This window comes from Lytechinus pictus, chromosome 2, assembly GCF_037042905.1.
Source record: "Lytechinus pictus isolate F3 Inbred chromosome 2, Lp3.0, whole genome shotgun sequence".
NCBI lineage: Eukaryota > Metazoa > Echinodermata > Echinoidea > Temnopleuroida > Toxopneustidae > Lytechinus > Lytechinus pictus.
In genome coordinates this window covers 11,543,664-11,564,799 of record NC_087246.1, presented here as the reverse complement: position 1 = coordinate 11,564,799, position 21,136 = coordinate 11,543,664, and the positions used below count along the sequence as shown (strand labels likewise).

General features: G+C 35.3%; 1 protein-coding gene across 2 annotated transcripts; it reads right to left on the bottom strand.

Annotated features, from left to right (window-relative positions):
* Nucleotides 1–932: 932 nt before the first annotated feature.
* Nucleotides 933–20,811, bottom strand: LOC129254825 (PRKR-interacting protein 1 homolog). 2 transcript variants are annotated; one of them, XM_064109465.1, is made up of 8 exons: nucleotides 20,586–20,791; nucleotides 18,275–18,353; nucleotides 17,525–17,625; nucleotides 15,874–15,959; nucleotides 10,887–12,486; nucleotides 7,993–8,042; nucleotides 6,530–7,408; nucleotides 933–3,065 (listed from the first exon to the last, which is right to left on the bottom strand). In XM_064109465.1, the coding sequence occupies exons 1-6, from the start codon at nucleotides 20,721–20,723 to the stop codon at nucleotides 8,031–8,033; spliced, it is 2,016 nt and encodes a 671-aa protein (XP_063965535.1). In that variant the 5' UTR covers nucleotides 20,724–20,791; the 3' UTR covers nucleotides 933–3,065; nucleotides 6,530–7,408; nucleotides 7,993–8,030. The 2 variants fall into 2 exon arrangements, with proteins under 2 accessions (XP_063965535.1, XP_063965540.1); XM_064109470.1 differs by lacking the exon at nucleotides 10,887–12,486 and having other exon boundaries at nucleotides 20,586–20,811.
* Nucleotides 20,812–21,136: the final 325 nt, after the last annotated feature.

Below are 21,136 nucleotides of genomic sequence, written 5' to 3'. Positions count from 1 at the left end.
GTTGAAAGCCATTCAATATTTGATCAATCTTGTGCTGCACTGCATGCAAATTTTATTTTCTATTGCACAGCGACCGTGCATTTTTTATTTTTTCCATTGCACGGTTGAGCTCTCCTTCAGTGTGTACCATGAAGCATCACAAAAGAACGAGAACAATTAACTGCTTCCATACACGGGAACATAAATTGAATAAATAGAATTGTTGGACAAAGGCAAAACGCTTAATTCCATCTGCTTTTTTTTTTTCTACTCTATTGTCAAATTAAACAATCTTAGAAGGGTTGTATAAACCAAATGATGCACGTCTTCATTCGTCCATTATGCGACCTATCCACTCTCGTTGAGGCTGTGTTCACCCCATTGCACGAAGCCGTGAACAGAGCCCCAAATCGCGCGAGGATAGATCACCTAATGAACTCATGTGCATGCTTCATTTGTATACCGAGCAAACAGACAGGTACCCCCCGACTCCCTTTGTACTTCTACACGTACTTCTTTCCCACCCTTGTCTCTTCCCTTCTCACCTTGAGCATTTTCACAATGTAGACTGGTACACAAATATGATTGTATATTTAATTTTCATTCTCTATCTCTGTACAATCAACAATGGATTTGACCAACTCAACTTGGCAGAGCTTGCACCTGCGACTACTCTCTCTCATAAGCCTATCCTGATAATTATCATACAAAGTGCAGATAATTTCACAAACTGAAGTATCAAATGTAAAGGGCTCTCTTGAAGGGCAGTTTTTATGTACTGAAGAGACCACCCTGTCTAAAGAAAACAAATAATTCAATCAATTTTCCATTATTTTTTCCATGAAATAAATTCAAGTTTGTAATTTACCAAATTTAAGCTCCTACATGTCAGAGAGGATTAGAGAAGAATTGTGAATGACCTAGCAGCTGTAGAAAACACAAACCAACACATCTCGTATAAAATCATTTATTAAGAAATCTACAATATATTCAGCCTGTCAAAGAATTTCTTTCTAGTCAACAATCATTAAATGGAAAAAACAGGTAATAGACTGCTCAAATCAACCTTCCATGAATTAAACAATCGCTTATCAAAGTATTTTTTCAGGCCAGAATATGCAAACGTGTGTTATTTACATCATATACATGCAAGTAAATTTTGCCTTCGATTTCTGTTGTCATAAAAGTTGCACATAGGGCATAGTCATTAAAATACAATGTAATGCATTCTAGAATAATCAACTGCATTTCTACAGTTACAGGCATTCTTTAAAAAAATCTTATGGAAATATCATCTTTGGGCAATACAGTGCATCCATCATAAATCATATTATATGACACCTAGATACATAGATCCTTGTGATTTGATTGGTTTGTTTGATATCGTTCATTCAGCCCATTTTGCAATGACGTCATCAACCGTGCAATTTTAGATCCATTCATCGTGCAATTTTGGATCCATACGATTTTGTCCATTGCACGCACCGAGACTGCAGCTGCAGGCACCAGCAGTGCGCATATTGTAATGACGTTACAATCAACAGACCGAACTCGCACTGCATGAGCGTGTTCTGCATTGAAATTCATAAATTTCATATGAATAAAAAAATTTAGGTGTCATATAAACCAAATAATGAATGTTTTTTCATTCGTGCAATGGACAGAATACTTCATTCGGTGAAAGATGAAATAATGAATGGATCATGTCATCTTTCACCTCATGAAGTATTCTGTCCATTGCACTCATAAACATTCATTATTTGTATACTGTACAATATATAACAAAATTGACACGATTATTTCTTGAATTCACATATATCTCAAGATATGTCTCAATTTAACAGGGAACTCTGCATAATAGCTTGAACTTGTAGGTAGGTAAAAGTTTCTATAAAGCATTGCTCTAAAGGTACCTCAAGCTAATGATATTATACACACACAAGTATTCTTAACATGTCGACTATGTTTGCAAACATCCAGGACACTAACTCATAACTCGGGAGCAATGCAACCAGCTAACACCCTCTTGGCTCTCAGCATGAAATACTTCATACTTACAACCATCTACCACTGACACTGCAGTATACTTTTCAGGTAGGCAACTACATAGTTCTGTAAGACACTCCTTCATATATAATTACACAAACAAACAAGCTACTGCATATCTGCTGAAGCATTACATCATTAACCCCTTGTGGAAACAGCTCACCCGAGACTTACCGCAAGTACTACCGTCAACCCGATAGATTAACATGCGAGGATTATTCGTACACAGCCCCTGACCACCCCTCAATAGCTACACTAAAAGTGGAATCATGATCTCTTCTGCATAACATGTCTTTCTTAATTTTATAATACCAGTATTTTAAAATTAACACATAGGTTCTTTTTTTGTATAAGCCACAGATAATGGTAAAAAATAATGCCATCAAAAAATCATACACTTCAAGTGAAAATATCAGTCTTTCCATACATATTATCATTATACATGGGATGTTTATCATTTTTGTGCATACCCCATAAAAATGATGTGCATATATGATTCTATGGTGATCTCTTTAATCATATTATATTGGGTGGCTCAGAATAGAATACCAAAAATATTCCAAGAGTTTGGGTAAATATTCCCCGAATCGCAGATGAGTGGAATATTTCTGGTATTTCATGATATAAAGCCATCCAATATAATTATTATCATCTATTCCACCCCCCCCCAAAAAAAAAAGAGGGAGCAATTCGATTGAACAAGTCATAGATCACTTATCACATTATGCCATCATCACTTCATAGGATCAATTTTGGTCGTCGACATGCGACTTGCATGTAGCTCGTTATGACGTCATCAAGCATAATTGTGCTCTATGTTGTGCATCGCATTGCTTTCATTGTTGTACGCGTTGTATATTTCATGCATTCGCGCATGCACATGAAACTGTTGAATATGCTCTAATATTCAACAGCAAATTTTGTACAGGAGCCTATGGGATATTCGTCGGATTTCGGTCCTTTTTAGGGATATGCTCTGATACTGCACGGGCAATTGATGCAGACCAAAATACATGTTTTTGCTGCATCGCTAGAGCACTCTATATAGTAGACTTGTTAACTGCAAAAAAAGGGGTGAACGCTGCATTTTTTAGTACAAATGTCCCACTTGCCACAAATGTTCCTTGAGTCAAAAGAAATAGATTCATCCAAAGAGACACGCTGTATCTATGCAAATAAGCAAGTAATTTGCATAAATTTGCATATTATGTCGATATAGCGAAAGCAAGTATTTAAGAATATATATTTAACCAGAACTGCCCTAAAATTGGAAATAAAGACTTGGGTAAGAAAGGGAAGAAAATTGTCATAAAATGATTGGGATATCCTTGTTTATTATTACCTAATTTACCTAAATTATGCAAATTATAATTTAAAACAGAGTGTTTTTTCATGAATCCTGAACTGTTTTATAAATAGCAGCAATTAATACACAATGTCAACATTCTACATGAAAGAGAATATATTAGCGAAAACATCGATATGCTTCATGACAGTATTAGTGTCTAAATTTGCTTAGAAAGAGGGCAAATATGTCAAAATATAAGACGTGATATTGCGCTAAAACGAGACCAAAACAACCTCTATGTCACAGTCTCACTCACGAATCAGACAATAAAGCGATCAATGGTATGTCATTCGAAATAACACACTCCCAACACAATAGCTTCCATCGGCTTTTCGTATCGCTTTTGTTGGTGTGTCTGCCACACCGTAATGTATGATATATACAGCAAAATGCATTTCGGTATCGGTAAAACACCATTTGTTTTATTTGTTTCTAATCTGTTTCTCTTGGAAAATTTACAGGAGACATTGCAGGTTACTGCTTTGATAAAGCTCTGGCACATGAATCATGACGAATGTTCCCCACCTCAATACATATTTTAACTTTATTAAAATATATATCTTTTGGAGACCCCAAAGTGGCAAAACTGCATTCCCCCGCGGCATTCCCGCTACTTTACAAAACCAGTTTGACTTGTATAATCGACTTGGAAAAGACAGATGTATGAGACATCAGTTAACATGATTGCTGAAGAAGTTTTTTTTTGTTTAAGCCCACGGGAGCCCTCCAAATTTACCCCATCCCCTCTCCGTATTTCGACACTAAATAAAAACAAATATCGTGTTTTAACGCCACCGGCAAGGCAAATTGCGTTTTTTTTTTTTTTTTTAATAAAGCAACTTTTATATCTATATTATTATATTTATCAATAATATTATTATTATTATTATTATTATTGTTCTGCAGTTTGTAATAATGCTCTATATCACAGTAAAGGCTATAACCCAACGGGAGTGTGCCTAAGATACCCTTTCCCCTTTTGGTTTTATGTATCCAAAAATAGTTTATTGTCTTTAGAACTCTTAAAAGATTACTTTTGTTTGTATTGATATCTTGGAATAGATTGAGGAGAAAATACTTTATAATTGACGTGTAGAAGAGCTGTGGTACATTGAAGAACAGCCACACGTAAGCTCTGAAATACTCAAAACCCCATTTCTACTACACACAGTAAAGCCTCTTTACGTTCTCCTCTTGAAAAAAAAACATAGAAGGCATTGTTTTATATCGCATAAAATAATTTGTGTACATTCAAAGGGGTGCAGTCTATGGAGAATAATACATGCAGCACACCCCCCCCCCAGAAAATCTTGCGCGTGCTTCAGCCCCCGTCTTCCCAGTGCCAGGGCCTCCTCTATATAATGTAGATGCTACCTTTAATAAGTGCCCTTTTCCAGATGAGGGCTTCATTTAGACGATATTTTAAATATATATTGTCAAAACAAAATAAAGGGTTGGGCAACTTCGACAGGCCACCGTCATGTACACGATCTTATTTTATGCGATGTAAAACAATGCCTTCTATGTTTGTTTTTTCTTTCAAGAGGAAAAACTAAAGAGGAGCACTGTGTGTAATAGAAATGCATCTTCCTTCCGACTGGGCTCTAAAATATTTAAATTTAACATAGAGTGGAATCAATAAAGGGGTTTGAGTATTTTAGAGCTTATGTGTGGCTGTTCTTCAATGTACCACAGCTCTTATACATGTCAATTGTAGAGTATTTTCTTCTCAATCTATTCCAAGATATCAATACAAACAAAAGTAATCTTTTAAGAGTTCTAAAGACAATAAACTATTTCTGAGTACCTAAAACCAAACGGGGAAAGGGTATCCTAGGCATGCTCCTGTTGGGTTATATAGCCTTTACTGTGCTAGAGCAATATTACAAACGGCAGAGCAATACTACTACTACTACTAATAATAATAATGATAATAACAATAATAATAATTATAATAATTATAATAATTATAATAATATCAATAGTGATGAATGTAAATATAAGAATATAGATATAAAAGTTGCTTTATTATACAAAAAAATGCAATTTGCCTTGCCGATGGCTTTAAAACACAATATTTTTGTATTTAGTGTCGAAATACGACGAGGGGATGGGGTAAATTCGGAGGGCTCCCGTGGGCTTAAATAAACAAAAATAGAAAACTTTTTTTCAGGAATAATGTTAACTGATGTCTCATACATCTGTCTTTTCCAAGTCGATTATACAAGTCAAACTGGTTTTGTAAAGTAGCGGGAATGCCGGGGGATGCAGTTTTGCCACTTCGGGGTCTCCAAAAGATATATATTTTAATAAAGTTAAAATATGGATTGAGGTATAGGATACATTCGTCATGATTCATATGCCAGAGCTTCATTAAAATCCAGTAACCTGCAAAGCAATGTCTCCTGTAAATTTTCCAAGAGAAACAAATTAGAAACAAATAAAACAAATAGTGTTTTACCGATACCGAAATGCATTTTGCCGTATATATCATACATTACGGTGTGGCAGACACACCAACAAAAGCGATACGAGAAGCCGATGGAAGCTATTGTGTTGGGAGTGTGTTATCTCGAATGACATACCATTGATCGCTTTATTGTCTGATTCGTGAGTGTGACTGTGACATAGAGGTTGTTTTGGTCTCGTTTTAGCGCAATATTACGTCTTACATTTTGACATATTTGCCCTCTTTCTAAGCAAATTAGGACACTAATACTGTCATGAAGCATATCGATGTTTTCGCTAATATATTCTCTTTCATGTAGAATGTTGACATTGTGTATTAATTGCTGTTATTTATAAAACAGTTTAGGATTCATGAAAAACACTCTGTTTTAAATTATAATTCGCATAATTTATGTAAATTAGGTAATAAAAAACAAGGATATCCCAATCATTTTATGACAATTTTCTTCCCTTTCTTACCCTAAGTCTTTATTTCCAATTTAGGGCAGTTCTGGTTAAATATATATTCTTAAATACTTGTTTTCACTATATCGGCATAATATGCAAATTTATGCAAATTACTTGCTTATTTGCATAGATACAGCGTGTCTCTTTGGATGAATCCTTTTCTTTTGACTCAAGGAACATTTGTGCCAAGTGGGACATTTGTACTAAAAAATGCAGCGTTCAACCTCTTAACAAGTCTACTAATATAGATGATAATGGAATATACTGCACACCTGAATATGAGATAATACAATTTAATTTTGCAGATTGCAGTATTTTCTTTTCAGAACAAAATACATCCTCTAACAAAGGAACAGTTCCCTATTGACATTATCAAGTTGCAGATTACCAATGTAGTTTGCAGATTTCCCCTGAGATTTTCGGTCCAGCAGACAGAATTCAGTATTCAACCTCGCCTTTCACTTTCATCTATACACTTAATCACACCAGACATCGCTAGTCAAATTTCACTTTCAAGTGCTCAGTTCATAGCACCATATAATACCAGAACTGCAGCCCTTTGTCAGGTTTTACTGCCCTTTGCCGAACAGTAGATACAGTCAAACATCAACTTGTTGATTGTATTTCAATATGGTGGATATTTTGCTCATCAATCCATCTTCCATTATACAGGGGGTGTTCAACTGCTCAGTCCCATAAGTCTATATCAACTTTGGACCTCCCTAGACCAACAACAGGTATCTGCACAGGCATCAGATCAATGGTTGTATCTCAATATGGTCAATCTCTCCTTCATCAGTATGTTCAACTGCTAATTCAATAGCATCACCTTTAAAGCCTTTGCAGTGACTCATCAAGTTTTGATCTGTGTAGCACAGTATTCAGAGCAAACTTTAATACGATTGTTGGTTGTATCTCAATGCAGTGGATCTTTCATATATCAGTCTTTAACATATCACCTATGAGCATACAGCAACAGGATTCCTTCCTCTCATTTTCCTCCAATCACAAAGCAGTTATCCTCTGCATCATCTTCCTTTCCTTCCTTGTCACTTTCGCTCGCACTTTCATCGCTTTCGTCTTCACTCCCCTCCTTGCCCTCTTCTGCTCTTCTTTTGGCTAATATGAGAATTAAAAAGATGAAAAGGAGATGGTGAATTAAAAGGTAAATTAGATGACACGAACAATACAGTCACCATGGCCCGAATTCACAAAGGTGGTTTTGAAAACCCACGGTTGAATCCATGATTTATGCAGATTTTCTGTATAAATTACGTTTAATTTAGCGCGTATCGGGCGCGTGTATAAAAAATGTCCAATGCTGATGCGTGCATTTGTCACATTGCACCAAATTGATGCCTGTTACCATGGTTAGATACGCTATTTTATTCACGAGTCTACTGTTTGAAGAGTGGACTCATGAATAAAAACAATGGACTCATGAATAAAATAGCTTCAACAAAGTTACCAAACCAAAGTATGTTGCCTCTTGAACATAAACTTATAACAGTGTACCCCCAATCTTCACTGCATCTATCAGTTTATGTAATGATAATAAAATCTCAAGCAGCTCACTGCATTCCATGTGTGAACATAGTATCATCATGGGTTAGTCTGGAAATCAATTAAATGGTCATAACTCCCAGTCGTTCATTTTATTCATTCACTGAAATTAATGCCATTGAAAATAGTTCTAATTTTACCTTTTTCTTCCTTTTTCTTCTTCGCTTGCAATTTTTGTTTATGCTTTAACCTGCAGATAACATAAAAGAAAGAGAAAATACTAGTATATGATGTGTAAAAAGAGAGGGGAAGGGGTGGGAGAGAGCCACATAGACAAGTTGTACTTGTAAACAGGTGTCATCAAGGATAGTACATATCATATGGAATGAATTACATTTTCAGATCTTTTCTTAGGAATTCGACATGGATGAAAATTATTCTCTCGACTAAAGATTTAGATGGCCAAAGATAGACAGTAAGGTAGAAACTAAATAACAGGATGAAGAACAAAATGATAAGAAAAGGAATGTAGTAAAGAATATTAACATGCCCTGACACACTATGATAATTTTTTGTTCAATTTGAATCAGATTGATATCAAGGATTCAATCATGTCTCAACTCTAACATACATTACATTGTGATAATAATTAATATTGAACATAACAGTATCTTGACAAAGAAATAAAACCACTAAAAAATCATCCTAATGAGATAAATAGAATTGCATAAGATCACTGGAAGATACAGCATTTACGTTAAATAGGTTTATCTTCTAGCTAAGATGAAGAGTCCACCAAGTAATGTTGCTTGCAGTTACCCCCAACAAAACTGCCTCCACACCAACCAATGGTACGCCACTTAATAAGTTAATAAATTAGAGCAAAAAAAAAAAAAAATCAAAGAAAGGATGACGAAAATTGTCAAAAAGATTTTAAAAAGGGTAGAATTTATTAATTTATCTTTTGTTGAGAGTCCAAAGCTGCCTCATCAAACCCTTGATAAAAGCAATCATTATCGAGATATCATGATTAATGCTCATGCAGTCACCATTACATGTCAATGATGGATATTGTGAAATCATTATTCTTAAATATTGTTATCATCTAAATTATTATTAAACCATTATTTAGTTATCACTATTCATTCATTCATCATAATTGCATGTTTTACCTGCAAACTCATTTCTGTATTCTATTACTCCCTTTCTATTGAAGAATGGGAATTTCTAGTCATCATCATGGTAAAAGGAAAAATTCTGAACCATTAACAAACATAGAGGGCGTCAACACTTTGCAGTGTTGCTATACATACAATTAAAGTGCGCGCACAATTTGGTGGGCATGCCAACGAAATACAAAACCATGAACCAACACAATACTCTCATGGAGTAATAGCGAAAGAGAGATAAATGATTAAACAGACTATGACAATACTAGAAATTAAAAATATACATAAATTAAAACATTGCGTAATAGTGGACATTTTCAAAATAAAATAATCACTAAATTATTGCCTTAAAAATTTGTGAAAAATTTGTAGCCTTCAAAGGCTTTGGCCTTTGGTAAACCAGATCAAATTCTGTCATTAAATTACTAAAGTAAACCAATCTGCTGATTTCACCCCAAGCTCATTTGGTGACTTACGAAATCCTTTCAGAGCACTATTTCGTAGATTTTTTTTTCGATTCCTCATTTCAACAGTTTGGTTGAAAAGTTTTAACGCATTAGATATCATGCTTAAAAATATGAAATCTACAGTCCTGTATTTTAACTAAAATATTATGTGGTTATAATAATGATTTCATGACTTTGCATATCAATATGATTACAAATATACATGAGGTTGATACTTTCTTCAGCTAAATTTCACTTAATCACATTAGTGCGCCTACACAATCCAGTGCCACCGCCTGAGTCGAAGCCATATGGTCTGATGACTGTGCACCAGCGCTGTTGGTGCGGAGGTAGGTACGGTTGGCTGCATGCATGCTAACGCAAATTTATGTAAAATTAGAGTGAAAATAGTGGCTGTGACATGACCATGATATAATGGCCTGAGAAGTTAGCCCCTTGCTAGTTCACAAGTCAAGACCCATCAGAATGTACATGGCTTGATACTACATGTAGGAACAGATAATTTTAGTCTATAATATTAGGTATAGACTAGGACTTGCCTTGGCTGGGCTAGTGTAGTGGCCATCTTTGATCTCTGTGTTGTGCCTGATGGATTGTAAAAAGCTGGGTCACATTTGTGGATATTTTTGTATATGTGTTCTCTAACTCTGATACACACTTGAACTTGATAACTCCTCAATGATTGAGTGTGACTGCTTGGTTTGAAGTCACAATCACAACTGCCCATATTCTTCACTAAACTACATCCTATCATACACTGTACAAGGTTATGTAATATTCTCAGAGTGGCATGTTGATAATGGAAGTATATAAAACCAGATGGAGAGAACAAGGGGCTGATCATGATAGGGGTAATACAGTATGGTCAATGTTAATGTAAAATAAATAGGTCTGGAGGATGGAGACAGGGATGAAGTTGAGGCTGTGCACGGAGGTAAAACAGCAGTTGAGATAATGGCTCTTGTGTTGGCTTGTGTAGATCTGATGGAAGCAGCAAAATTTAGAAGAATGGTATCACAATGTCATCATTCTATATTTTCACTGATATGCAAACTACAAGAATCATCAAAACTTCTGTTTACATTTTATGAAAAATACATTATCCCCTGTATAACTTTATTTAACATATTTTGTAAGATAATAATAATAATAATGTGACTAATAATAATGTTACTTATAAAGCGCCAAATCCACTCTGTAGAGTGCTCAAGGCGCATAAAGAGCTAAGACTTGAATAAAAAAGTGTTTAGAAGATTTTTGATAGTTTCGACAGAGGTACAATTGTCATTATTCATTTTAAAAATGTTAAAACTGAACGAACCCCCCAAAAATCAACTCTACAATCTAAAAAAAAAATGCTGAGAAAACAACAGTCACAAAATCTTAGAAAATAACAACACTGCAAGGGGTTGATGCCCTCTACGTTTGTTGTACTGTACTTTCAAAATATTCTGTTACCTTATTCTGAACAGGGGTACTACTGTCTCTGTATTTCAAGATGTGTTTTTCCAAGCATGTAACAGCATCATAATGTTCGTCACTTGACTCTTGTTTGCTATAAAGAAACTCTTTCACACGTTGCAAGCAGTTTATGACCTCAGAGAATGAAGGTGGGGGTGATAGAACTGTGACATCTGATGCCTCTTCATTGTCAGAACTATCAGAAACAATATCTTCAACTTTCACAAGTTCTTCATCAGATGAAGCAGCAGTACACAACAGATATTCGTTTGCCGGGGTGAACACACTAAATATTGAAGACTGCATAATCTTCTCGAGACACGTCTGGTCCTTCTCTTCGTTCAATGTTTCGTCATCTTTGTTTGGAGATATGTTAGACATTTCACATCCCATTTTCATCCTCTCATGGATATTGTCTGAACGACAAGAAGGGCCAGGGACCCCTTCAATATCAACTTCTTTGTCAACATCAGAGTCGATCAGGCTAGAGTCGATGGCACCAACCAAGAAATGTGCCTTCTCAAAACTTTGAATGATGCAATTTGAAGTAACTTGCTGCCAGGCCCAATATATCATATCAGTAGCATCTTTCACAGAGAATGATGCCGATGACTCTCCACACTCAAGGGTATCACGGTAACTGACCAGTCGTCGGTCATAGTGTTTTTTGAAGTTTGTTATTACCCCCTGGCCCATCGGATTAGGATTAAGAGTCTTCTTGGATTGGATGAATTCAAACTTGATAGACTGAAGATCTGGGATATGGGGACGGGTAGAACAATCATTTATGAACAGGAGTATTTTGCGGCCGCAAGCAGAAAATATATTGTCAAGCTTTTTCACCCATGAAATAAACACATCTGTCTCGGTCCACACCTTTTTGTTCACCTGATGATCTGGTGAAAAATGAAATGAGGAAGGGTCCCTTGGGTTCTGAATCACTAAAGGCTTTGGCTTTTCACTACCATCCATATTGGCACAGACCACAACAGATAATTGCTCCATGTCTTGCTTTGCTCCAAGATATTGTTTGCCTTTGATCATTATTATTCTATTCTGTACCGTGGGATAAAAAATGCTTGTTTCATCTGCACTGAAGATATCTCTAGCCTTGTATTTTCCAAGTTTATTTGGCAAAGCATCATCCATCCATACTTCATTCTGGGGCAATAGTTTGATTGAATTCCTTTCTTTAAACCGATTTAACCACCCGGTACTGGCTACAAAGTCATGGCGGCCCTGCGTTATGGCAAGGAGGAGAGCCTTCTTTCGAATGAGGGGACCAGTGCATTTTAAGTTCTTGGATCTCCTATCATTTACCCATCTAACCACAGCTTCTTCCAAGTCCTCAAGGTCTGTTAAGCGAATTCTTTTCCTTGACGGTCTGATCTTTGAAGAATCAAAGTGTTCTTTGATCTTCTCTTTGTTCTTTAAGATTGATGACAGTGTGCTGGAAGGAAGGTTGTACTCTCTGGCAACGTCAGTTTTTCTTTGACCACGCTCAACAGCATCAAGAATGTCCATCTTTGTTTCTATGCTTAAAGCCTGACGTCTATGCACAGGGGACATGGTGTATGGTGTCTTCTTACTGCAGAAGCTATGCAACAAAAGTGGTTAAAGAATACAAAAACTAGAATTGACCATGAGGCAATGAGCTTTACTACATCACAAAGATGGGATTTCCACTGATAAGGTCGATGCAATCTCATTGTCTTGAATAGTAAGATAATCATTCCTCATCATTCATGAAGTCTCCTGAATAATTCTGCCTAAAAAGCAAGATACCCTTGCCTTGGTCTCAAACTACGTTGGCACAGAGAATTATACACATTATTCATGGACTCTTCTAAAAACTGATAGTTTGATGCAAGATATAATTGCAGTAGTTTCAAAAAGCATTTTTATTGACTTCAAGACCATCACTTCACGAACTTAGCTAGCCTATTATATGGAATTTCATTAATCCTCATGTATAACAAATGAATTCATGTTGATATCTATAACAGCAGAAATGATCCCATGTTGAATTGTCATTGATAATGTGGATCCCAGAAACCAAATCATAATTTGCATTTCCCCGGGATGGGGCAGTCAAATGTATTGCTGTACCCATGCGTGACCAAATTATTTCAACCCCCCCCCTCTAAACAAGTTTTTCTCTGTGTGCAAAATAACCCCCATAACAAGTTTTTCGTGGGTTTTATCTACATATTTTGGCACCTAAACAAGTTGTCGCCAGAATATGACCCCAGGGAAAAAGCTTGGGGAAAAAACATACCCTGAACACGTTTGGCCAGTTTAAAAAAAAAAAGCTTTGGAAAAATATGTACCCTAAATACGTTTGACCGCGCGATTGACCATTGACCAGTCTTTCAAAACCACCATTTTTTTTTTAAATCGGTGTTTTTGATACCCTTAACATGTGCGCACGGGGCTCGCGTCCAAAACTGAAAAAAACACCCCTTTAAACATGTTTTTTTGTCATGCATGTGTACAGCAATTTGACTGGCCCCTCCCCGGTGCATTTCCCAATATGAAAAGTTAGTACCTTACAATTGTCTATTATAGCAGCTATGAATGGAAACACAGGTCTTAAAATACACATAAAATACCATTCAGCTCTGAATACTGGTACTCCATATTTTCTCTGGGGAAAAAATCCTCTATAGATCCCTTCACATGATATTCATGTGGATTTTGACTGTATTATCCATCCCTTGGAACCTTGGTCAAAACATTTAAAATGAATTATACAATAGTTCAGTATTCCTTTTATCATGCCAAATTTTGAACATGAAACATAGTCTAGCTGGAATATTCCCCATATTATAATTGGGTGCTCTAAGTGTATATATTTCTAAAGTAATCATGTACTGGGCTGCGTCATTTATGAACCACTTTTTTCTCTATGTTGTGCCAATGTATTCCTTTTCATGTAGAGAAGAATAAAGTGAAATTGAACAGGATTATCATTATTAGAAATATCATTTTTATCTAGAATCTTTAAAAAATGTCACCCTGACAGAGCCCTACTCAGAAGCAGAAAATAAAAATGAAAAAAATATAGGCAATAGAAATCTACTTAATTACAAATACAACTCTACAAGCTTAATTTTCAAAGATTGATACCAGCTATAATTTTGAACATTAAATCAAATTTACAAGCCTCATACATGGACATTATCGTGTGACTCACCAGCCAGGATAGTATGATGCCATCTTATGACGAGAGATGTAATTATATGTGTTTCAATTCAATTCATTTATTTCCACTACCCCTGGTACTCAATAAAAATTACATCAAAACTTGTACAATTACGAGAATAAATTATTTTATTCATATGATAAAGAGTATTAATTATCTGAATTCATCTGCACAACAAAGTACTTAAAATATTTAGAACTTGGCTGGGGAAAAACCTACTATAGAAATTCAGATTTTTTTTTTGAGGGAGGGTGGTGATTTACTTGGTTGGCTCTTATTATATGAGCCCTGCTATCTAGCAAAGCTGTTACATAGTATCTAAATGCAGATACAGGGGTGAAACGCTGGTGACACAACATTTGCTCCTCGGACATTTGCTTCGGTCTTAATTTCTCATAGGGCATAGGGTTAGAGTTAGGATTGCAATAGAGTATTTGGTTCAGAATAAAGATAATGATTAGGCAGGGTGCTACATAACTTTTTCAAAGCACTTGCCCAGTCGGGCAAGTAAAATTTTAAATAGTTGGAATATACTTGCCCCAAAATCTATTTCACTTGCCCGAAAAAATCCTTGAAATTTTTTTTACCTCTTCAATGGATAGTTTTGCGGTTATTTGAACCATTTACCTATTTCTCTCTTTTGAAATGAACCCTTCTACCTTGTTATTGCGTTTCTTTTTCCAAAGTGATTTTATCTTGTCTGCCATGACCAAAATTAGGGTCAATATCATATCTTATAAAATAGGTGTATTATTTCAAGCATCGCGATTGGCCAATACGCGTCACATGACGACCAACTTTTTTGGTGCACTGCACGGCAGTGCAAAAGGTGCGCAACGAAAATTGACATTGCACGCTCAAGCAAACCAGTGCGGTAGAAGTCCCGGGAGAAGTCCAACAAAACTGTACTGTAACTTTTCAAGAATTTGTTTCTGTGTTGCTTTTTTATAAAACAAATAATGCACTTGCTCTGTCGTGCGTAAAAGTAAATGCAGAGAAAGCTCAGTTTCTTCAGATGGTGCACGCTGGGCACTCGCCGCCAGCGGCTCGTGCACAGTGCGGCACCTATCTAAAGAAACCTCGCGTGCTCTGCATTTCCACTAACGCACTCGGCTGCATGCATTATTTGTATAATATTGACCCTAATATTGGTCATTCTACTGTGAGAATTTTGCTTGCCCAATTCGGGCAAGTAGTTTTGGTCTTTACTTCAAAACACTTGCCCGACTCTAACTTTTACTTGCCCCGGGCAATCGGGCAAGTGCTTATGTAGCACCCTGGATTAGGGTATATTTAGTTTTGTAGGTTAGATTTTACGTTCGACTTAACGTGTAGATTTTCAATAGGAGCAACTGTCGCCAAAGCAAATGTCATGGAACCGAATAGCTGCACTAAATAATTAGCAATATAAAAATGCCAGAAATATATTCTAGAGCTGCAGTTTTCATCAACTTGAGCAGAAAATTCTTTTTGATGTCATTTTTTATGAAAATGTTTACAATTTTGAATATGTAATCTTGCAGACAAAAAAAAAAAAAACTTTTTACATATATAGTAATCCCAACTCCATTAACATGTCATCAGTGAATTCAGGCAAGACAGAATAGCCCATTTTGAGGCTTGCTAATATCGCATAACTTAAAGCAAATACTAATCTGGAAAGCAGTGTAAATGAATGAAACTTGTATTGTTGTATTCTTATTCTTCTAATCTTTCCACTATTAAATGTATATTGTTTTGTATTCTAATATGGTCTTAGGAATTTTGTTAAAATATCACCTTTTGGCACGTTTCTTGGCAGTCTTCTGATCAGCTTGTTTCTGATTTTCTTCTAACTTCTCATGGTATTCACGATCCTGTCCATCCTATATATCAACAATAAAACAATAAATTATACAGTTTCATCAAACAGTGCAGCTAAAAAAAATCAATAATTAACTTACAGAATATTTATGATTTTTTTAAATATGATATTCAATGTCGGAACAGTATATTTTCTTATGATCATGAGAAGAGATCAAGGACTAGCACATCAATGATATGGAGCTCATCCGGCATCTCGCAACGAAATTTAACACAATTTTAATTTCAGCCCAGTTGACACTGTAGTGAATTACATTGGTGACATAAATTGAGGATATAGAATTGAAATTGATGAAGAAATGACATAGAAGCATTTTTTGTGATCTATGAATAAAAATTTCATATAAATTAAGCATAATCAATTTTCTAGTAAAAATTTCTTAACTCTTTGTAGAACCTTGGTGAACCTCATGTAGCTCTCAGATGGAACAAAAATAATCAAAATCAATCAACAAATAAATACATGTAAGTATTTTTTGTGAGTTTTGAAAATATATGAATAAATTAGCTTATTTAATGAGTTTCAAAATTCTGTGTTGAAATTTTGTATCTCCACCTCGAGCTATCATATAAAGCAAACAAAATTGAAATTGATCAATAAATGAAGAAAAAACGTTTTTTGTGATTTATGAATAAACTTTGCATAAATTAGCATAAATAATTTTCTAGACAAAATTTCAAAATTTTGTGTACAAGTTTGGTGAACCTCATGCAGCTCTACCAGATGGAAGGAAAAAAAAATCAAAATCAGTCAACAAATAAAGAAGAAGAGGCATTTTCTGTGATTTATGAATACATTTCGCATAAACTAGCATAAATAATTTTCTACTGAAAATTTCAAAATTCTGTGTAGAAGTTTGGTGAACCTCATTATGTTCTACCAGATGGAAGAAAAAAAATCGAAATCGGTCAACAATTAAAAAAGAAGCATTTTATGTGAATTTTTAAAAATACGCATAAATTAGCATATTTAATGAGTTTCAAAATTCTGGACGACAGACGACGGACACGCCACGGCATAAGAAGCATTTTGAAATTCAGTCAACAAATAAAGAGGCATTTTCTGCGATTTATGAATTTTGCAGAAATTAGCATAAATAATTTTCAACTCCAAATTTAAAAATTCTGTGTAGAAGTTTGGTGAACCTCTTGAAGCTCTACCAGATGGAAGAAAAAAAAAATCAAAATCGGTCAACAGATAAAGAAGAAGCATTTCATGTGAATTTTTAAAAATATGCATAAATTAGCATAAAAACTTGTTCTAGTCAAAATTTCAAAATTCTGTGTAGAAGTTTGGTGAACCTCATTAAGTTCTACCAGATAGAAGAAAAAAAATCAAACTCGGTCAACAATTAAAAAAGAAGAAGCATTTTATGTGAATTTCTAAAAAAACGCATAAATTAGCATATTTAACAAAAGGAAACCATTCTGTTTTTCTTCTAATTATGAAGGAATAAGTTTGTGTATAACATAAATGATGATACCATAATAATAATGTACAGTCCCCTGTTGAACATATTAGTATTTAAACCCTGTCTCTATTAGCAGTCAACATAAAAAACAATACCTTTTCTGCCTTGTTCTGGATAAAAGCTTGTCTGGCGTTCTCACGACGACGGTATCCACGGTAAACATGAAACTCTCCACTCCCAGCTCCAGCACTAGATCCTAAATTTTATATGGAGCATACAAAAAACTAAATTAACTTTGAAAAGTTCTAATTTAATTCAAAAGTTAAGAATAATGGCAAACTTAATTTCACAAGAAAATAAATAAATATGTCTAATAATTAGTCATATTATTACAGAGTGGGCAGACTGAGAAATAGAATCTTAAAAAGGTTTTACTCATGACAATTATAAGGTACCAAGGACCCTTGGAGAGAACCTCCAGCCGCTGACCACCCAATTTCTTACTAATGATTATTCATTTTCTTAGCAATCAAATAATTCCTTTCACGATTAAGATAGCACTTACCAAAAATAAATCATTGGTCAGTGATGACATATCAGTATAATTTCATTTATTTTACTTTATATCATTTTATTCTGCATTTAATAATGAATATAAATTTATGATCATTCATCAGTGCAGAATTAAATTACATGATTTTTAAAGCATTTCAAGACAAATTTCCTGTCTGAAAAACCTAAAAAAATGTCCATTGTTTTCAGCATCATAAGAGGCATATCATCATCACTGACCCAATATTTTTTCATTGAAATGTCAAAGTCACAATATTTCAATTTGATTATCATACTGTGCAGCCCATATCTCATGGCCCCCTGCACATCACAAATGAATGACAGTCTCTTACCCATGACATCTCTGACAAACTCAGCAGGAGCTCTCGGTGTCCATTGCTTCTTTGCATCTGGGATGAACACTGGTTTCTCCTGCGAATTAAAGTCAGGATCAGTTAAACAAATCTTGATCTTAAAGATTGTTGTTCAAAACTATCTCACTATCACCTAAACTGCAATAAGCTGTGACTGAATAAATTTCAGCACAATCAAAGTGCTGAAAATCTCCAGCCTTACAGAGGAAGGATACAAGAAACAGAGTGATTAGTAGACCTGTGCAGTGAGGTCGGTGAGGATATCCCAGTAATGCATTTATTGGATGCATACCATAATACTAGAACATGTAGAAGAACAAATCAACTATTATGATTGTGGCATCACCAGGGCTTCGTAACATAAAGGATAGCGATTAATAGCTAATTGAAAGAACAATTCTGATTGGTTTAGTCAGTCTACTGAGCTACATGTAAATGCACATGCAATGATGCAACAAGGCTGTTTGATTTAGCAATTAATAGCTAACCTTTTTGTTACAGGGGCAGACTCTGGACAAAAATAAAGTGTATGCACATTCACCTCATGCACTGTCACAAGGCAATGACGCAGAAATTATTTCTACTCAGTGCATCAAGCATTTGAACAAAAACTATACATTTAACATTTTATATCATTTCATGAAGGTTGAAGAACTTATAGGTTAGGAATTCTGATAATGAAGACCCATGGAATCTTTAATACAGTATGTGGGGTCAGTGAAGTACATACAAAGTATGATGGTATTTTGTAATGTATCTGGTCTCACAATGGAAAAGGATATTGTTTAACATATTAAAGTAGTCACCCCAAAATTCAAACGTAGTTTATAATGATCCCCCCCCCCATCATTGCATTAAGGGGAATTAATCTGGCAGTAATCAGATACTAAAATAACTCCCCTTTTCAGAATAGTGTACGAGGCTTGCAGAAATCATCTCTCAAAAATGATATATTTTTAATCCATATTTCTGCCTTCATCAGTCTTCCTTCAAGCTACATACTGTGTCGTTTATTTTGCACATATTCGCATCTTATCTCAAGAGGAGTCTGTGTGATAGAGTGTCCATTTAAAAAATATCTATAAGGCTAACATTCATTCACAAAATATTCATATTTCATACAAAAACCAATTGACAGCACATCGTAAAAAGAAAGAAACAAAATTGATGACAATACAAACTAGATCAAGGGGATTCGCCGGTATAGTGATCTGAAAATTCTATTCTGACCAACACCAAGAAGTGCTGGATAACTGTTCTGAATCACACTAAAAACTTATTAATGATCTAACTTCGGAGACAAAATTTTCAACTTAAAATTGTGGAGATTTTGATCTTGGCCTAACTGTTAAAATAAAAGGCGAGGTAGTTTATTAAAATAGGACTGCAAAATGTTATAGAATTAAGTCAGTGCCACGTTTTACTCACAAAAATTTCAGAAATTGTTAAATAAGTAATTCCCCAGACTCGGAGATGACTGTAATCCATCAGCATTTTTTTAATAATAATATTCGTCTAACGTTCAGATTCTATTTAAAATTTTAAAACAAGATAAAAAAACTCTAACTTATTCTAAGAAACTTTAACTTGACCAAATCATAAAATTTGTTTGATATGACTGAATTCATGAAAAGAGTACGGATCTAACTTAAGTTAAGTCACGCCTCCACTCTCCAGGCATCCTCTAGAAACAATTATGACAAAGCTAGACAGCTGGCAGCCGTCTGTTTCGAGGAGTTTTTTAACTTTTTTTTTTTTTTTTTTAATTTCTCCTCGTACACAGACGGCTCGCTAGCGTGCAGCCACCATTGGGGGACTTGCAATGCAAAATCCCCCCATCGGGGCTCTTCAATTTTTGTCTTTAATGAATAAAAATTTTGAAAATTAACGCGACCAAAATGCAAATTAATATTCCCTCTTGGCATTAATTGCCAAAAAACGGAGAAAAATCAAGTTAAAAGGAACAAAAACAGTGACTTACCTCGGCTGTCGCGCAAATTCACTTCCCCGTTTTATCCGATCTTAAAGTACATAAACATATGGCCATTGAGTCCCCTGTACAGATCGCGCTAGAACTTCGGTCTCTGTATTTGGTGAGTGAAGCCAACGGAGTTCAGCTGAACAACCAACATAACAGAGACCGAAGCTTTTGGTCTATGACAAAGCATGCATTTGCGACTCCGTCACAGTTCGGTCTCCCATTAAAACATCAAGCTATCACGATCAAATTACGTGCAGAGATTCATGCATTAGTCTACAACTTTTGATCTTGTTTCCACACGTTACTTACTGGATTTCTCATCAGCTTTTCGATCTGCATACGCTGTTTATCTGCTGCACTCTTCGGAAGAACCAAAGGGTCGTCATTATTTTTACGGAAATTCTTTTTCTTGGCGAGGTCAGTCTCCGCTGGTGGATTGTTGGCCATGATTGAAAACTTGTAGCAGCGCCGTATATACTATATACCGTACGAATTTACTGCATATATGCATGTACATCATAGAGATGTATAGTATATATATATATAGCGCAACTGTGACAACCTAGTCTACAAAATGTAGACCCACATCTGCAGTGTGTGTACCATAGCTGATTCAACGAGTCTACAGATTTCAGGCTGGTTTGCTCCCACCGCACGAGCCATTCAGAGTCTGCATAGCAGACTAGTAACAACCACAAAACTGAACCAAGCCCCCCCCCCCCCAAAAAAAAAAAAAACCCACCTAGGGCTGCTTTGTTATACCGGTAAAAAAAAAAAAAAGGGAAATGTGGTCGAGTGAAACGAGCTAGCTAGTAAAAACCTTACAATTTGGTCAAGAAAATGTTTGTTTGTCAATATCA